This window comes from Myiozetetes cayanensis, unplaced genomic scaffold (genome assembly GCF_022539395.1).
Source record: "Myiozetetes cayanensis isolate MyiCay16 unplaced genomic scaffold, myiCay2020 scf2-11, whole genome shotgun sequence".
Taxonomy (NCBI): Eukaryota; Metazoa; Chordata; class Aves; order Passeriformes; family Tyrannidae; genus Myiozetetes; species Myiozetetes cayanensis.
In genome coordinates, this window is record NW_026087411.1 from 46,389,702 (window position 1) to 46,403,952 (window position 14,251).

The 14,251-nt window shown below is 37.3% G+C and overlaps 1 protein-coding gene across 1 annotated transcript in view; it reads left to right on the top strand.

Moving 5' to 3' along the window:
* The window catches only part of PRKN (parkin RBR E3 ubiquitin protein ligase), a 705,198-nt gene that overhangs the window by 316,206 nt on the left and 374,741 nt on the right, over nt 1–14,251 (top strand). Inside the window, exon 5 of the mRNA XM_050316170.1 lies at nt 10,495–10,578. Coding sequence (XP_050172127.1) covers nt 10,495–10,578 — 84 coding nt within the window. The remainder of the gene's footprint in view (nt 1–10,494; nt 10,579–14,251) is intronic.

Consider the following 14,251-nt stretch of genomic DNA (forward strand, 5'->3'; position numbering starts at 1 on the left):
AGGCATTGGAATGGCCTGCCCAGAGAGGTGGTGGATTCACCATCCCTGGAGGTTTTTAAGACGAGGCTGGATGTGGCACTGAGTGCCATGATCTAGTAGTCACAGTGGGGTTGGATCAAGGGTTGGACTTGATGATCTCGGAGGTCTCTTTCAACCCAGTTAATTCTATGATTCTATGACATGCAATTGTCGCATCTGAATTAAATTATTACTGTGGAATATTCATGAGGCTTGAGATTTTTATTTTACATCTTTGGTTTATTGCCTTTGTGTAGCTGCAACTCATATCAATTTGAATTATAAGGTGTCTAGTTTGCATTATTTGCAATATGTTAATTGCAGACCTCTGCTTGTATATTGGCTTATCTTAGATTTTGTGTACAACTTCGTTTAGTCCATATATTTCCCATGCAGACATGGGTTATGATGTATTCAAATTGCAGGAGTGGCACAATCTTCTCTGCCTAAAATGCATGAAATTGTTTTAATGTTTCTGTAGTTCAAAACTTTTAGATGAAATGGTTTTATGTTTGACATGAAGTTATAGTAGTAACTGGTAAAAACCTCCACAAGGAAAACATATCTTCCACCTGCTCTGTTCTGAGAAATTTGCCTTAAGGAATGGAAAGTTCAGTCTAATCCTCATTTATTGTCAGTTCCAGAATCAGCAGCATGTTTTCATACAGAATTTCAGATATGTGTACTGAATTTTAACCCTACCACTCAGTTATGGAGAGCTCAAAGATGTGAGTGTTTGATACCTGATGCTAAAGGTGCTTCACCTCTGAATGACAGACACTCTTCTGGAGCTCTCTGACTTGAAGAGGTTGACCAAAAAAAAAAAAAACACATTTATAGTTTAGTAATTATTAGTCTGACAGGGTTTTTTTGAATGAAGTTTAGTTATTTGTTTTAGGAGGCTTTACATCAAGTTTTTTCAGTTCTATATCTCTCATTCAAGACTGAAGTTTAGCTACATTACTCTCAAGAAGTCTAGCAGCAGCAGGACTTTATAGTTCAATTTCTCAGCTGCAGTTGTTGTGTTTGCATTATCTTTATTATTTTTTTTGCCCCTTTTTGCAGGAGAGGGCCAACCAAAATAACTGTTCAAAAGCACATCTTGAATAAGTTTTTTACCTATATAAGAAATTTTTTGTTCTGGCAACACCATTCACATTGTAAAATATTATAGATGAAGAGGTGACTCTGGAGACCTTTATCTTGGGTGTCTTTGTATGACCTTTTGTTATTTAGTTGAGACCAGTAGGATGACTCTTGCAAATCCTTGTAGTGTAATACAGTATGAAAGATAAGACCAGAACTTATTATAATCATCTGATTAATGGGTTTTTCTTCTCTTTTCTTTTTTTTAATGAAAAACCTCTGTGATAAGAAAGAAAAAGTAATGATCAATAAAATAATGTAATAGAAATTATTTGTACTGTCCTTTACCTATATTTTCAGTTAGAGATGTGATACTATCATGTTTCATGTGAAATAACTATCATGTGGGAAATGTTCCTAATTACACAACTGTGAGCAGTTCAGCAAGTTGTCAGCTACTTCACTTTGGAAGAGTTATAACTGTTGACATAAAACTGTCAATTTACTAATTAGGCTGGGCACTCTTAAAGGAAAATTTCATCTCTAAGAAACCACTGGAAATCAAACCAGTAGGTTCAATCCAACAAAGACTCAGAATATGACTCTGCTTCAGTGTTATTTCTCATATGAATAAAACTATCCATGTGCCTTATTGATTGGTCTAATAACCAAAGTCAATAACAAGAAAAACCTTCCTTCTGATGGATTCTGTGGATTCTCATGCTGTGTAGACTGAGCAGTTAGCTCCAATACTCCCATTCCTGTTTCGTTACTCCCTTTAAAACCAACCCCAAGACTAATTAAGTGGTCTTTTCTATACTATGCTCCCTGCTGTATGGGAGATTCCATGTCAAAGTCAGTCCACTCTAAGTTGGTGAGTTTTACCTGCAATAAAGTGTCTGCGTGTCCTAGTCAGTTGGTATGATTCTTGACAGAAATAGATTTTAAAAAACCCAGCTTTGGAACAAAAATATTCTCTTTGTAGATCTGCATAAATTGTGGGTAAACTGTAATTACATCTGCCATTAGTGATAAGCTTTGTGGTTAAGCAGAAGACTTAGGTTAAAGAATCTGCCAATCTGCCAGTTTTTACCTGCAATAGATTATCTAACGTGATAAATTTTCAAGTGTTTTAAATAGAACATCTGCAAAAGGCTACCTACTGGTTTTATCTTCTCTCTGTCATGGTGAATGCTGTTGGCCTGAGCTTTGGGAATCTGCGTGAAATGCATTTTGTGCTAAACTAGATACTGGGGTTCATAGACTTTTACTTAGGAACAAAATAATCTATATGGTATTTGCACATTCAGTAAAAATAGTCATAGAATGGCTTTGATTGGAAGGAACTTTGAAGATCATCTAGTTCCAAACCCTGGCAGGATGATGGGTGGGGCGATAGGGACACACCTCCCACTAGACCAGGTTGCTCAAAGCCCCATCTAGCCTGGTTTTGAACACTTCCAGGGATGGGGCATCCACAGCTTCTCTGGGCAGGCTGTACAAGTGCCTCACCACCCTCACAGTAAAGAATTCCTTCCATATTCTAACGTAAATTTCTCCTTTTTGCATTTGAACCCATTGCTCCTTTTCCATCACTACAATTCCTGATGAAGAATCCCTCTCCAGCTTCCTTGTAGGCCCCCTTCAAATACTGGAATACTTATGGGGTCTCCAGGCTGAACAGCCCTGACTTTCTCAGCCTGTCTTTTTAAGGAAGGTGCTCCAGTCTGCTTATCAATTTCATGGCCCTCCTCTGAACTTTCTCCAACGTTTCCACATCCTTCTTATGCTGGGGGCACCACAACTGTACACAGTACTCCGGACGGGGGTCTCACAAGAGCAGAGTAAAGGGGGAGAATCACCTCCCTCAACCTGCTGGTCATGGTCCTTTTGATGCAGCCCAGGATTTGTTTGGCTTTCTGGGCTCTGAGTGCACACTGCTGGCTCATGATGAGTTTTTTGTCAACTTTCACCCCCAAGCCTTTCTCCATAGGGTTGCACTACTAAGTAAGTAGCTCATTTAATAAAATGGTCTACTTGTATTCATGGTTGTCAAGATAGAGAATGATGAAATAAATATGGAACTTTACATGAATACTGTGATTCAAGTGGATTTTTCTTTGGAATTGAAATAAATATCCAGACTCTCTACTATTAGAAATGTGCCATATGAATCTTTTCTGCTCAGTCTAATTGAGTATTGCTCATGTAACAGCTAGATTTTTCTTAATAAGTGCTTAAAAGGATGGTCAGATTGCTCTTTTAAATTAAACCTGTTAAGAACTTATAATATCTGGATTGGTGTATTTAAAAGTCTTAATTTTTCATCTCCATTACCGCCCTAAGAAAACAGGATGAAAACTTTTATTTAAATGTGTTATATCCATACAATGCTCAGAAGAAACCATCTTAGCATTCAGCAATGCCACTCTAATGATAAGTGTGAAATGTGAAAAGTAAATCATGTACAGAGTTAGGGATGCTGAGAAAAAAGTATGAATGCACTGGTTTACCAGTGGTTACATCAAACCTAATCAACACCCTGATAGACAGATAAACTGCCTGATAGACATCAAGCAGTTCCTCTATCCAATGAAAAACATCTGTTTTTTTTCTTCCTTTTCACTCTAGAATTTGCCCAGTTCCTTGGGGATTTATCATCTTCTGACCCTTCTCCAGCCTTACCCATCTGTTCTGAGACTGTCATGAGCCTTCAGGATCTGACTATCTGTTGTTGTCTTGCAAGTTACCCATCCTCAGAAATATTGTGGAAGTAGCATAATAAGAAAAAAAATTTTGGAAGGTGGCTAGATTTTAGAGAAGCAGACAAGCTTTAGGCAGGTGGTGCTGACGCTCTGATTATTTAGTAAAAAAGTTTATACTGTTGTAGTAAACTGTGTGTTCCTTTTATAAAATTGTTTTTCAAAGACTGAAGTGCTCTTATTGTGAAAGCAAGCTCAAACTTCCTTTGAGAAGAGTAAATAGAAAATAATAGCAAGAAGATTTTATCATCTCCTCTATGGGTTAGGTTTGTGACAGTTGGTGGGGATCTATTCCTGTTCATACAATAGTCATTGCCTGTGTTAAGCTGTGTTTGTGTATCACTGAATGGCCTAGACTGGAAGAGACCTTAAAGATCATCTAGATCCAACCCCCTTGCCATGGGCAGGTTGCTCAAAGCCACATCCAGCCTGGCCTTGAACACTTCTGGGGATGGGGCATCCACAGCTTCTTTGGGCAACCTCTTCTGGTGCCTCACCACTGTCACAGTAAGGAATTTTTTCCCAATACCTAAATCTAAACCTACTCTTCTAGTTTGTAGCCATTCCTCCTCATCCTGTCACTACATGCTCTTGTAAAAAGTCCCTCTCCATCTTTCTGCAGACACTGGAAGGCCACAATTAGATTACCCTGCAGTCTTTTCTTCTCTGTGCTGAACAAAACCAGTTCTCTCAGCCTTTTCTCCTAGGACATCATTGAGTCCATCATCAGCAAATTATTGAGTCCATCATCAGCAAATTTGCTGATGACACCAAGTTGGGAGGGAGTGTCAACCTACCAGAAGGCAGGAGGGCTCTGCAGAGGGACCTGGATAGACTGGAGAGATGGGCTGACTCCAATGGGATGAAGTTCAACAAGGCCAAGTGCCGGGTCATGCACTTTGGCCACAACAACCCCCTGCAGCGCTACAGGCTGGGGACAGAGTGGCTGGAGAGCAGCCAGGTGGAAAGGGACCTGGGAGTCTGGATTGACAGGAGGCTGAACATGAGCCAGCAGTGTGCCCAGGTGGCCAAGAAGGCCAATGGCATCCTGGCCTGCATCAAGAACAGTGTGGCCAGCAGGAGCAGGGAAGTGATCCTTCCCCTGTACTCTGCGTTGGTGAGGCCACACCTTGAGTATTGTGTTCAGCTCTGGGCCCCTCAGTTCAGGAAGGATATTGAGGTGCTGGAGCGGGTCCAGAGAAGAGCAACCAGGCTGGTGAAGGGACTTGAGCACAAGTCCTATGAGGAGAGGCTGAGGGAGCTGGGATTGTTTAGTCTAGAGAAGAGAAGGCTTAGAGGTGACCTCATCACTCTCTTCAACTACCTGAAGGGAAGTTATAGCCAGGTGGGGGTTGGTCTCTTCTCCCAGGCAACCAACAACAGGACAAGGGGACATGGGCTCAAGCTCTGCCAGGGGAAGTTTAGGTTAGATGTTAGGAAGAAATTCTTTACAGAGAGGGTGATCAGGTATTGGAATGGCCTGCCCAGAGAGGTGGTGGATTCACCATCCCTGGAAGTTTTTAAAAAGAGATTGGACATGGCCCTTAGTGCCATGATATAGTAATTAGAGTTGGATCAGGGGTTGGACTTGATGATCTTGGAGGTCTTTTCCAACCCAATCTATTCTATGATTCTATGATTCTATGACAGGTGTGTGCTTACTGTCAGAATGCATCTTCGTTCCTGCTTTATCTAGGGGGCAAAATTGTTCATCTGTACTGGTGCTGGAAGCAGTGAATTGTGGTAGATTGGACTGGATACCCTGGTTAGAGTGGCTAAAAGGAAATAAATTTTTCTAGCATTTTGGGGAGCTTTTTCTGTCTTACTGTCTCAAGATGTTGAAATCATGCCAAGGTGTCCCCGTAAAATGTTGAGCTCTTCAAATACTCTCACATAGACATGCCAGTAGCCGTAATTTTGCAGATGAACCTGTGTTTGCGTGGTTTGCATCAGGTTTAGCACATTTCTAGTGACTTGTATGCTGATTTTTAAATCCTCTCAAGACCTGAAATTATTTCTTACATAACTTTAAAAATCTTTCTGCATTAATACTTATTCCTTGGTTGGGTCATTTGCTCAACATTTTAATGATTTATGTCTCTCATGTAGATAGTAGCAGGTACAAAGATGTGTTTTAATGATATTCTGCTGCATATTGTTCACTAGGGGAGAATATAAAGCAGGGAAAATACAAAGCATTGAATACATGGATAGTTTTCACTCTTTTAAATGATTCAGAGTCTTTGATAAATCACTGATTTCTATTGCTGACCTCTGCTTCTGACCTTTCACTGACTTTACAGATCAACAGTTCTGTCAACAACTGCATTTTGAATACTTTTTTATTTGAGATCTCTAGATGGTGTTTCTGGTTTTGAAGATTTTTTCTTTCTTTCTTCAATTGGTCCTCGATGAAAATTCAAGTTTTGTTCTACAATAAAAAATTGAATCTTGGCTACTGGATGAAAAGTACACTGAGAGTAGAGTGTACCATAGTGTACCCATCATAGTGGGCATCAATACAATAACCTGGTGGAATGTACACAGATTTCCAATACTTCCCTCATACATTGAAAAAAACACCTCAACTCCCCCTGTTCTCCATATGACACATAGGAGTTTCAGTTCAAGTTTAATATGACATTTGCAAACTTCTTTTTTCCCATTTTCCCCCTCAAAAAGGAAAGGAACAACTGCCACATGCCCAAAGCACAGAAATTTCAGCTATGTTTGATATGACTTTTTCTTTTCAGTGGTGTTCTTTCTGTTTCTTTCTTTATTCTGTCATTTTCCCATTTAAACACCGGAAAAGTCTCCTCTGATGTATTTCTTTTAACGCATAGCTTCCTCTGTGAGCCATTTGGCTGGGTACAAGAGGGCCAGTTGCTTTAATCTCGCAATCAGAAGGCTTTGTTCCTCTCACAGTGTGTTCTTGATTAATGCAAACTAATAATTGCAAACGCTACAGCGCGCAGTGTTACAACACCAAAAGTGATTGGCTGGCCTGCAGTTTGACAGGCTTTTCTTAGACTCAAGAAAGACAGATAGAGAAATTGCATTTCAAAGTGTTTGTCTCGCCAGAATTCCTAATTGTATTTTGACGCAATTATAGCAATGACATTTAGTAGTGCTGTTGCTAAAGAAACATTAACATTTTGAATGCACAGGGTTTTTTTCAAGGACAAATGTCTTTTTTACTATTTTGGTTTTGAAGGTGGAAAACTGAAATTCTTAAGCAGACTAAATCTTTTGAAAGTGTGTTAAGGTAGCATTAATAATAAAATATGACCCTGAATAATGCCAAGCACAGATGTGGGAAAGATTTTTTTTTCCTCATTTTTCAAATGTGGAAAATGAGGCATAGTGTAGGGTTTCTCTGTTTGGTTGGGGTTTATTGTTTTGTTATTTTTTCTCTCCACGCATCAGTGCCAGACAGACACAAACCCAATATATTCTGTCAGTCCATTATTCCTGCTGGATTAATTCCTGCTTGTCCCTTAAGAACTTGATCTAACATTTACTAAAACAAACAAAAAAAAAAAACCACAAACCACTATTGACTTAAAGCTGGGTCTGGTTACCGTTACCAAAAGAGTTAAATGAATCTGACTTTCTTATGGGTTTTATGCCCATCATAAGAGTTAAAATAAAGAAGTAATGAATAGGGTGAGGTTTTTATGAAGGTAAAAATAGGAAGCTGTTAGCTACAGAGTGGGCGAAAAATTGATAGTCACTGATAGTGTGGGACTGTGCTTCTGGTTCCTGTATATATGCTTTTAGCATACCTTAAGTAGAAAATGACATTTTTATTTCAAATAGTGAGCTGCTTTGTGTGAAAAGTACTCTTTTGAGTATGCATGAGAAATGTTGTGAGGAAATTATTGCAGAGGGTGAGAGTATTGTAACTTCACACTGTGCCATGTGTAGCACATTATCTTTCCCTTGGAGATAAGTCACCTTAAAAGGTGACTGCAAAATTCATATTATTGCTTTTACTATTAATAAATAAAAAAGATATTGCCGTACTAAGCATATTTGGTTGGACCTGATACAGTGCTAGTTGTAGTGGTTGACTTCTAGTGGTATTGCATTGATTCACTTCTATTTTAATTTCTTTAGGGATGTTTTCTTGATAATATTTTTCAAGTCAGCTTTTCATTTCTCAAGACTGGATTAATCAGCATAGTGACATTGTTTCAAAACCATTTTAAAAATGCTCTTTTCTGGAATCTCACTCAACCTTATCAATTATCCTGTGCATATTTGTTTTTTTTTAACCTTGCTTGAGAATTATTATGCTTTCTTACATTTTTGTGATTATATACCCAGAACTGCAAATTACTGAATACTTCGGAAGTTTTCACCTGAAATAACTGTGGTGAAGTAAAACATTAATTCCTTTAAAAAGTTTAGCTTGAAATATTTTCAGCATATACAGTAAAGATAATTAGTACTGGAGTTGATAACATATACCTGTGGAACTGTTTCTACAAGACTCTCTTAAATTATCTTGGTCTGCATCTTGTGACTGTATTTGTGTGTATACTGGTGTAGCCTCATTAATTTTGAGAGTCTCCTATTAACCACACAAGGAGCAGGAAAATTTACTGCTGATGTTATCAGTACCAGTGGGGGGAAGAAAAAATGGTTATGGTATGTGGTTTGAGTGAGTAAGTTTGTGGGTGTTTTATTTTAACAAGTGTTCTCCCCTGTTCCCATCCCCTCCTTGACCCCAAGTTATATAGAACATACTTGCTTCTTATTTTGCATCCTTTTTTTTTTTCTAGTATCCTCCTCTGAAATGGAAGTTATGTAAGGATTATCCGAAGTTATAAAAACCTATTGAATTCCTTTAAATTAGAAAAATAGATTTTCTAAACAGACACATATGGATTAATTTGAGTATGATGGAAGAGGGATAGATGTTAAGGAAATACTAACTTGTTAGTCTTGGCTGTCTTTAACAAGTAGTGGGTTACATGTTTTCCTTATGGATCGAAATTCTGGGCCTGAAAAGGGAAAAAAACCACACCTTTAAAAACCACGTGACCAAACAATGATAGCACTATAATATGCTGTGGAAACTCAAAAGCTTCAAAGTGTAGGAAAAACTATGATAATGGGATATTTAAATTGATTTCATGTAAATTATGTAAGTGTCATGTGAAACCATGATCCCAAGTGTAAACTTTTAGATGCTGTCATGTTGTGTTACAGAAAAGTTGATCAAAGAACCTGCAAGGGAAGGTAATGCAGAGGACCTGGTTTATAATGTTACCTACAAAGACCTGGTCTTTAAGAGTGACTGTAGTATGTTTACATTCAGCATCTTGTCAAAATCTTATTAATATCAAGGATAAATCTTTCAGAAAAAGGAATATAATGATATGAAAGAAACCTCAGAGGACAACAATAACAAAAAAACCCCTAAAAAACCAAAAAAACACAAACAAAATCCCCACAAAACCCAAAAAACAAACAAACAAAAAACCCCAGAGAAGACGGATCTAGATGTGATACTGGATTACTTTGTAATTCAGCTGTGGTTTAAGTAGACACAAATTTCACTAATGCAGTTAAATGTCTGGACTGCTGTAATTTCTGGGAAAAGTCTTCCTGTTGTTTCCTGAGCAATGACTCTATCCCAAAAACTGAGTAATCCAAGTAGCAAATATTTGCATTTTTTATACCTTAGTTGTTTATTTCTGCTCTGTGTGGATATTTATAAGCTTCATATATTTGCTCAGATTAATTTTATTGTCTCTGAATTAAATATTAATTGCTGTGAAATAAATGTTAAAAGTAAGGACATGTTAGCATCAATTAATTTTTTTATGCACTGCAAAATATTTTTTATAAATGTTCTTATATGTACCATATATATAAATATTCTTCTTTGATAGATCACCTTGTTAACCAGACTATTTTGCAGTTGTGAAGTATTGATCACTTTGAATCTTTAAATTTATTCTGGTTTTTAATACGCTCATTAAGTGAACTATTTATATTCAAAAAGTCATCACAAAATCTGATAAGGATTTCCTGTCAAATTTCTTTCTAGGTTTTTATTTTTTTTTTTAAATAATGACTGAAAAATCTTGAAGTTAATGTAAATGTCCAGGAATCTACTCACAGTTTTCATTTAACATTTTCATTAGATTGTATTATAGTTAAGTAAGACTTTATCTAGATGTCAAGTAATCTAATCTGTTTACAGTTTTTCTAACTATGTGTTCTACTTCCAGCTGTTGTCTTTTTCCCCTTTTTCCTCTTAGTCAGCTGCAGGCCAATGTGTAAACAGTGTTGAATCAGAAGATGAGTTTTTGTGGCTTTTTAATTATGATTAAGTCAGTCCCTGTCTTAAGCTAAGAAAACATACCTACTATCTGGCTCCTGTTCACAACACTGACCTTCAGGGTGGAGGCACCACATGTCCTATCTGTGACTGAGCTTTACTGGTGAATATTGTTGTATAATCTGATTGAACTCTTTTGGTGCAATAATGACGAAACTGTCTAGCTAAAATCTAAAAGAAATGGGGATAGGAAGAGCATCAATGAAATCAAATTTTATATGTTTACTTATGAAGTGAATGAAAACCTTTATATGCTTTGGTTCTGTTTTGCAGGGCCCATCTTGCTGGGATGATGTGCTGATTCCCAACAGAATAAGAGGTGTTTGCCAGTCCCAAGGGTGCAATGGAAACGTAGCGGTAAGATTTTGTCATGTTTCTCCAAGTACTGTGGTGCTTATAAGGATAATTCTTTGTAACAATTCTAACCATGTTAGAATTTCAGTAATGAATGTAAAGTGACATGTGTGGTCCTTCAAAAGAGCTGTTCAACATCAGATAACATAGCTCTGATGTCTGGCAAAATGGAGGAACTTGAGTCAGTTGCCATTTGGAATGAAGGAGGAAATAACTTTATCTCATCTTTTGCACTGAAGTGGAACTCTTATGTTTTCAAGTATGCATAGGTTAAATGCATAATGTAATACTTAAATGTTTATGCTAATGCTTCTTTTAAAGTTATTATTTTATTTATTATTATTATTTTTAATTATTATGTATCTCATTGCCCTGAAAGCTTCAAATTTCCATGTCATCTTGCATATCAGAACTTGCATGTCAGATTTCCAGGCCTTGTCCACAGGAGAGGGTTCTTCACACTGATTACTTTAGAATCTGTTTTCCCACATCTTTTTGCTGTTCTTTCCTTTGTTTCCTGAAGTTACATCAATGAAAAGACTGAGTAAGAAGGAGCACAGATATCTCAAATTCTTAATGACGATTTTTCAAAACATTATTTATGTATCCTTACGTCTTTTCATGTATTAGATATTTATAGTATTTAATACTAAAAAAGTTTTAGAGATACTTCCTTCTCAGGAAAAAGCTTAATTAGAGTGTTCCTTCTGGACACAGATTTTTAAAGACAAACCCAAAACTTTGTAGGTATGGAAGGATTCTACTCATCAAAGATTTGTAGATTGGGACTATGTTAAGTGCCTTTTTTCAGAGTTTGTCACCTGCTCTGGTACAGCCTTCTCTTTGTCTTCCGTAGCAAGATGGTTGTAAAGGGGCATGTCTATGCAGTTCTATAGGTGTCTCCTGCTTGGCCACAGATGGTGTCAGGAGATACTTTTATTTAACTTTAGGCACCAAATGATTGTTGAGCAGCTTGGGATTGATGGCTGTGTCCATGTGCAGCCAACAGAAACTGCAGCTTTTGGGCTTCTGGGTCTTGATGTGGATCTTTCAGTAGTGGCTCAGCCACTCCCTTGAAAATTGACCATTGTTAGACATTCAAGTGCTATTCTCAGAGTAGTACTGTTGTGTAAAAGCAAGCACCAGTCTGCCGCTGGGCAGATTGGCTGCAATCTGCTCGGTTTTGATGTGCTTCAGGAACTATTCTGGTTGCAAGAGGATTGACTGCCTGACTTTGTTACCTGTTTGTTGTCATCGTGCCACTGCTGTCTCTGGGGAGAAGTCCTTCTTGTTTTCCCTTCTTTCTTTAAGAGTGACATAGGAACATGAAGAGGGTAAAACTTGCTTTTGACAAGGAGAGGAGTCTTCTTGGCGGGTATCCAGCTTGAGCCTTTATATACAAAGGCATGTGATTAAGATTGCCAGTTTTGTCACCTAGAGGGACTTGCAGAATATATCTGAGTGACTTGCAGCTACCAACTTACAGCTTTTGTTATCCAATGTATTTGTGAGAAAGGTACTGAAATAACAACACTTTTGGCAGCCCTACCTCCTGAGCTACATCCCATTGCCTCATTGAATCAATTATTATTTTTTAAAAGGAAAAAATGAAGCAAAATACCATCTTTTGTGAAGAGGGAAGACAAAAGCACTGACCATAAAACTAAAATCTTAACTGTCTAATGTTGTGGTAAACAACCAATACTCAGTCAACCAAGTCCCATGACTCTGGTTGTTGTCAGTGCCTCTGGCAAGCTGCATACTTAACAGAGCCAAGGATCAGTATTATCTTTCAGTAAGGCATCACTGAACAAAATTCAGGAGACACCTTATATTAGGCAGACATGTTGCAAATGCAGCTTCAGACCACCTGAACTACAGGGATAAGACTGTTACTGGAAAACTGTCCTGCTCCTTTATTTCCAGACACACTTACCCTTTATTAGCTACAAGCCACTATACTGATGGTGTTAGAACTGAACCAGACTGAGGTGCAAGAACACTCCAAATTGTTATGATTTTCAACCAGATCTTTTTACTTTTTTTTTCCCCTTCATCTGCCTATCCAGTAGGTGACCCTGCACTGGGTATTTGAATTGGTGACTTCTTGAGGTCCTCGAGGTTGCTGAAAGGCATTCTTCTTGTGCTTTGGGATGGTTTGTTTTTTTCAGCCTCACTCACTGTGAAAACATATCTTCACTTCCTGGGAAATCTTCCAGTTCAAAGGATTAAATCACTGAGCCTTTGGTTTTGTGTCTTGCTCTGAGTGGGAAATGATGGAGATCTTACAGATGTGCTTCCAGGATTAGTCATTCTTTTCTGTTCTAGTAAAATAGTCTAACTGTTTGGAATAGAATAAAAGATAAGTTTAGAGGGTTTGACCCATGATTTAGTTAAAGGTTTTCTTGGCTGTTACAATCTTTTAAAAATTAAGTCACATTTTATCATTAAATATTCGTTTTTACATTTTCATGAGAAAGTTTGTGCAATTATGTTTTGTCTCTTGTAAATAGCTCCACGAGGAAGCTTTGAAGCTCTTAGTTGTAAGCTATCAACAAACTTAAGGGGAAAAAAAAGATTGCTCCACTATTTCTTCCTCAAGACATGTTTTGCTTAAAAATTGGGTTTTTTTGTCAGTTTTAAATTCTCATAAAGACCAGTTTGCAACTTACGTTCAAGAGGTAATTATTTTTTCCTTGAAATACTAATTTACTTGTATTTTGGTATGACATTAGTCTCTTGACAGAAATTACAAACTTTAATTCTTTTGGTATCAAAAATGTAAATATAGTAGTTGACAAGATGAGAAAACAATGGGAATCAAATTTCAGTTGAGTTAAAATTTTTCAAAGATTGCCAGATGATGATTATTGTGATGATAAAGGCACTGATTCGACGTGTTCCAGTGTGCTCCCAAACATGAAACGTATCTCCTTAATTTTTGTGGGTGTGCTCAACATAAATGTAATTAAAATTTTCATATGATCTAATCTCTGTGCTTTATTCATGAATTCAACAACTCTAGAGCTCGTAGTGAGGGGAAAAAGTATTTTTTTAATTAGCTGTAATTCCTAATTATGATAAAAAAATTGCGAGAGAAATAAATATAAAAGGTAAATGTCACAATTGTAATATCTTAAAATATACCTGAATTCTGACTGAGAAATTTGAGAACCTGGGACACTGGATATCTGTCCCATGTGCTGCCTGGGGTCTTCCCCACAGCTTCTTTTCATGTTCATTTTGGTGTTAAGCTGTTACTCCACAGTCTGAGATAGTGGGCTCTTGAGAAGTTGTGCTGTAGCCAGAAATACGAAAATGTTACAAAGACAGGTGAAAATGGGGTCTAAACAGAGAATATGGATCCTGGGAAGGTAATAAGCAGTGTTCATTTCAGAGTTTTAATGTTAGACTAGTTTATGAAACAAAATGAATAGTCAAGTGCTTTGAGAAACAGTTAACAAAATACACAGATTGTCCAAAGTGGAGCTCAGTGGGTTTGGGGTTTTTCTGTTGTTTGGTTTTTTCCTAATAATTACTGTACATCAGAAACAATACAGTCACTCTGAACTTCTACAGCTTCAAAAAGATGAAGTTGGTGTGAATGCTTGTGTTGCTGCAATTGTAGAAGACTTAAGTCACTCTTAAAACAAAGTTTAATTATATTAATTAGCAA